The following is a 5,000-nucleotide window of genomic DNA, read 5'->3' as shown; positions in this document are numbered from 1 at the left end:
TTAACCAGGCACCGGGGATCCGATGTAACCCAGTTCAGGGTGCTATGTACTCTTTCCCCAGAATCCACATTCCAGAAAACGCTGTCAGACTAGCAGAGGTAAATATTAAGAGAAAAGTCACAAGTGATTCATTTGTAGCAGTTTAATATAATAGCTTTTAGTTATAGTTCTCAATTATAGCCCCTCAAATAATTCTTGCTATCAGAAATCTAGAAATTTCTAGATTAAATCTATTGCTATAGAAATTCGACAAATAATGTGGGGGGTGCTCACTGTCCTATGGTTAAAGTATATACACAAAGGTAAAGGAAAGATGGACAACAAGATTGAGCATTCAAAGAAAGCAGTATCTATTATAATTGATATGCCCGTGCATGTGCAAGCAGAGAGGACTAAGTTAATTATAAAATATAACTTTTATTAAAGGTACTTAAAACAATCATGCTATAGATTGATAGAAATTAAGTATAGTGTGGTGTATTAAAACTTAGATTAAGATTGTATTTGAGCTGGTAACCAAACTGAGTAAAGAATTATTAGGTATAAGTGATCAGTGGATCGACTATTAAGTTTGCTAAAATGGCTACGAGTGTCAGGGTTTTTTCCCTGTTTTGTTTGCCATGTGCTGCTGGCAGCCATTTTACTCACCTCTCTTCCTTACTTTGGTGCATTGTGGGAGATGCTGCTCATTTCCTGCACTTTCTTTTATGACCAGACTGGTGTGCATCATCCGTGTGAGACAGGATGCAGTCTCAGAATTGTGATGTCATCACTTATTATTTAAAGGGCCACTTTTCAGTATGCTTTGCCTTTGCGTTGTCTTAGACCTGTTTGTGGGAGTTACTGTGTATTACCTGGCTGCCTGACGTCCTTGCTTGTTCCTGACTCTGCTGTTTTCCTTGTTCCTGATTCGGGCTCGTCTGACTATTCGCTTTGGCTCCTGACTCGGCTCGTCTTACTACCAGCTCTGGTTTTGACTCCTGGCTTATTTGACTTGTGGACTTTTTTTATTTTTTGCTATTAATAAAGGTATGATTATTTTTGCACTTTTCGTCTCAGTCTGATTCCTGGCACCCTGACATTACGCAAAGGCCATGAATCCTGATGGTGCTAATAATCCACCTTTACCTGCCATCATTTCCAGGATGGATGTACAGGATTACCGCTTGGATCAATTTGCACTAGTCCTGCAAACCCTGCTTACTCGCACTGCACATTTGGACCAAAGTGTCCCGCAAGTTATGGCTGCTCCTGTTTCCGCTGCGGCACCTATGCATACCAGGAGCATGTCTGGTTCTGCACCTCTACCTCAGCGATATGGAGGCGATCATATTCAGTGCAGAGGGTTTTTGAACCAGGTGGGCATTTACTTTGAGATGTTACCTCAGGCGTCTCCCTCTGACAGAGCTAAGGTGGGATTTCTCATCTCGTTACTCTCTGACACAGCTCTTGCCTGGGCTAATCCCTTGTGGGAGACTAATAAACCTGTGATTTCAAATTACCCTGAATTTGTGGCCTCCTATTCGAAGGGTATTTGATGTTCCGGCTCGCTCCTCCTCTGCTGCTAAACGACTCTTGTCCATTCAGCAAGGTACAAGATCTGTTGCTCAGTATGCTATTGAGTTCCGTACGCTTGCCGCAGAGGTAGGTTCGAACAATCTAGCCCTTGTTGCCGCCTTCTTTCAAGGGCTCTCTGATGCGATTAAAGAAGAAGTTGCTGCCAGAGATTTACCAGGGGATCTCGAGGCATTGGTATCTTTTTTGATCCTAATTGACATCAGACTCAGAGAGAGGCCCTCTTTCAAGGAGCGCTTGCGGAAGCCTCCTGTTCCGTTGTCTCCTACGTGTTTGTTCCCACCCATGCCTCACTCTCCTCCTATGCCTCCTGATCCCGAGTCACCAGGTACTGCTGAGCCGATGCAGTTAGGATTCACGCGTCTCTCCGCGGCAGAGAGGGCCTTTAGGAGGAGGGAGGGGCTCTGCCCCTATTGTGGGTTATAGAGCCACCTTTTGAAGTTTTGTCCTACACGGCTGGGAAATTCTCACACCTAAGGTCAGGGGCAGACCTTGGGTAGTTTATCCTCGTCCCCGGAACCGCTAAAGGAGAAACCTTTTGGTCACGGTTGTCCTTTCCTGGGTGGACTCCTCCATAGTCACTCAGGCTCTTGTTGACTCCGGTGCTGCAGGCTATTTCATTGACAGTGCTTTTGTATCAAAGCACTCCATTCCTGTTTTGCCTCGGTCCGTTCCGCTGTCTATTGAGGCCATTGATGGCAGGCCCCTTCAGCCCGCACTTGTTACTCATGAAACTGCTCCGTTGTCCATGGATGTTGGGGCTCTCTATTTTGAAACCCTCCAGTTCCAGGTGATAAACTCTCTGCATTTTCCGGTTGTTCTGGGTTATCCCTAGCTCCAAAAGCACAATCCCAGTCTCGACTGGCGCAGGTCCGAAATTTTGGCATGGTCCCCGCAATGTATTTCCACTTGTCTTCAGAAACCAGTTAAAGTCTTGTGCACTTCTTCGGTATCTCAATTGCCAGAGGAGTACCGAGAGTTCCTAGAAGTGTTTGACAAGGTGCGTGCCGGTACGTTGCCTCCTCACCGGTCTTACGATTGTGCCATAGAACTGCAACCCGGAGCCATTCCTCCTCGGGCCCGGGTGTACCCTCTGTTGCAGAGAATTGTGCTATGGAGGAGTATGTTGCCGATGCTCTGTCGCGGGGGATAATCTGCAAATCCTGTTCTCCTGCAGGGGCTGGCTTCTTCTTTGTGAAGAAAAAGGGTGGCGAGTTAAGACCATGCATCGATTATAGGGGTCTTAATCGTCTTACCATTAAGAATGCTTACCCTATTCCGCTCATTACGGAACTCTTTGACCGCCTCAAGGGAGCTACGGTTTTTACTAAACTTGATTTTAGAGGCGCGTACAATCTCTTTAGGATTAAGGAGGGCCACGAATGGAAAACGGCATTTAACACCAGGAGCGGGCATTATGAGTATCTTGTAATGCCCTTTGGCATACGTAATGCTCCTGCTGTTTTTCAAGAATGTATTAATGATGTCCTACGAGATATGTTGCAACAGTGTGTTGTGGTGTACTTAGACGACATCCTCATACACTCACCCACACTTGAGGCTCATCGTTCTGATGTTACACAGGTTCTTCAGAGACTACGTGAGAACGACCTGTTTTGTAAACTCAAGAAATGTGAGTTCCATCAGACTCAAGTAACCTTCCTAGGTTATGTTATCTCCGTTGCAGGGTTCTCCATGGATCCTGACAAGTTATCTGCAGTTCTGTAGTGGCCTCGCCCAGTTGGTCTTCGGTCTATTCAATGTTTTTTGGGTTCGCCAATTACTATAGAAAGTTTATTATAAACATTTCTTCCTTGTTCAAACCTATGACAGACATGACCGTAAAGAGAATGATCCACTCCATTGGTCACCTACTGCCATTAAGGCCTTTGATAGTCTTAAGACTGCCTTTGCTGCCACTCCAGTTGTGGCTCATCCTAAACCTGTCCTGCCTTTCGTTCTTGAGGTCGATGCGTCTGAGACTGGAGTAGGTGCCCTCTTGTCTCGGTGTCCTACGCCTGACGGTTCCTTGCATCCGTGTGGTTTCTTCTCTATGAAATTGTCTCCAGCGGAGTGCAATTATGAAATTGAAATTGGCGACAGGGAATTACTGGCCATAATTTTGACATTCAAGGAATGGAGGCATCTTCTCGAGGGTACTAGCATGCCAGTGCTCATTCTTTCTGACCACAAGAAATTAACTTATTTATCTGAAGAAAAACGTTTGTCGCCCCGACAGGCCAGATGGGCACTATTTTTGTCTCAGTTTAATTATGTGGTCTCCTACCTGCCTGGTAGTAAGAATGTTAGGGCTGATGCCCTCTCTCGACAATTTTCGCCTCTGCCCAAGGAGGAGTCTGTACCTACTCCTGTTATACCTCCTGACCATATTTTAGCTACCATAGGTACTAATTTGACTTCTCCCTTGGGGGAGGAGATCCTGGCTGCACAAACCAATGCACCTCCTGAGAAACCTAGTGGTAAGTGTTTTGTTCCTGAGAATCTTTGAACTAAACTTTTGCACACTTACCACTATCCTAAAGCCACAGGTCACCCAGGCAAGAACCAAATGATTTGGTCTGTCACTCGACAATTCTGGTGGCCAGGTCTTCGTTCTGATGTTGCTGCGTATGTTGCCTCCTGCTCAGTTTGTGCACAGAATAAGACTCCTCAACGTCTTCCTGTGGGTCTTCTTCAAGCTATTGCTAATGGTGAGCGTTCTTGGACACATCTTTCCATGGACTTCATTGTCGAGCTCCGTGTTTCCAATGGCAATACTGTTATCCTTATGGTGGTTAACCGTTTTTCTAAAATGTCACATTGCATTCCCTTGATGAAGCTGCCTACCGCTCAGGAGCTTGCTTCAATTTTTGCCCGGGAGGTCTTCCGTTTACATGGGTTAACCAAGGAGATAGTGTCGGACCGGGGTAGCCAGTTTGTCTCCAGATTTTGGCGTTCCTTTTGTGCTCAAATGGGGATCCAGCCTTCCTTCTCCTCGGCATATCACCCTCAATCCAATGGGGCTGCGGAATGGTCTAATCAAGCTCTGGAACAGTTCCTTCGTTGCTATGTCTCAGATCACCACAATAATTGGTAACTGAACTGTTACCTTGGGCAGAATTTGCTCGTAATAGTGCTATTAATGCTTCCTCCAAGTTATCCCCGTTCATGGCGAATTATGGGTTTCAACCATCCTTGTTGCCTGATTCATTCATGTCTCAGGGTATTCCGGCTTTGGAGGAGCATCTCCGGCAACTCCGTTCCATGTGGGTGCAGATTCAGGATTGCCTTCATTGTTCTATGCAGCGCCAAAAGATCCAGGCTGATCGTAGGCGTCTTCCTGCACCTTCCTACCAGGTTGGTGATAGTTTGGTTGTCCTCCCGCAACTTTAACCTTTGTGTGCCTTCCAATAAATTGGCTCCCC

The 5,000-nt window shown here is 46.0% G+C and overlaps 1 protein-coding gene across 4 annotated transcripts in view; it reads left to right on the top strand.

Annotated features, from left to right (window-relative positions):
- Window positions 1-5,000, top strand: part of LOC128661215 (alanine aminotransferase 2) — a 287,087-nt gene that overhangs the window by 258,952 nt on the left and 23,135 nt on the right. For all 4 annotated transcript variants that reach the window (XM_053715493.1, XM_053715491.1, XM_053715492.1 and 1 more), the window contains one exon: window positions 1-98. This exon is cut by the window's left edge and continues 58 nt beyond it. In XM_053715493.1, coding sequence (XP_053571468.1) covers window positions 1-98 — 98 coding nt within the window. The remainder of the gene's footprint in view (window positions 99-5,000) is intronic.

This window comes from Bombina bombina, chromosome 5 (assembly GCF_027579735.1).
Source record: "Bombina bombina isolate aBomBom1 chromosome 5, aBomBom1.pri, whole genome shotgun sequence".
Classification (NCBI taxonomy): domain Eukaryota; kingdom Metazoa; phylum Chordata; class Amphibia; order Anura; family Bombinatoridae; genus Bombina; species Bombina bombina.
The sequence above is the reverse complement of the archived record's forward strand: the minus strand, read 5'-3'. Positions and strand labels throughout refer to the sequence as shown.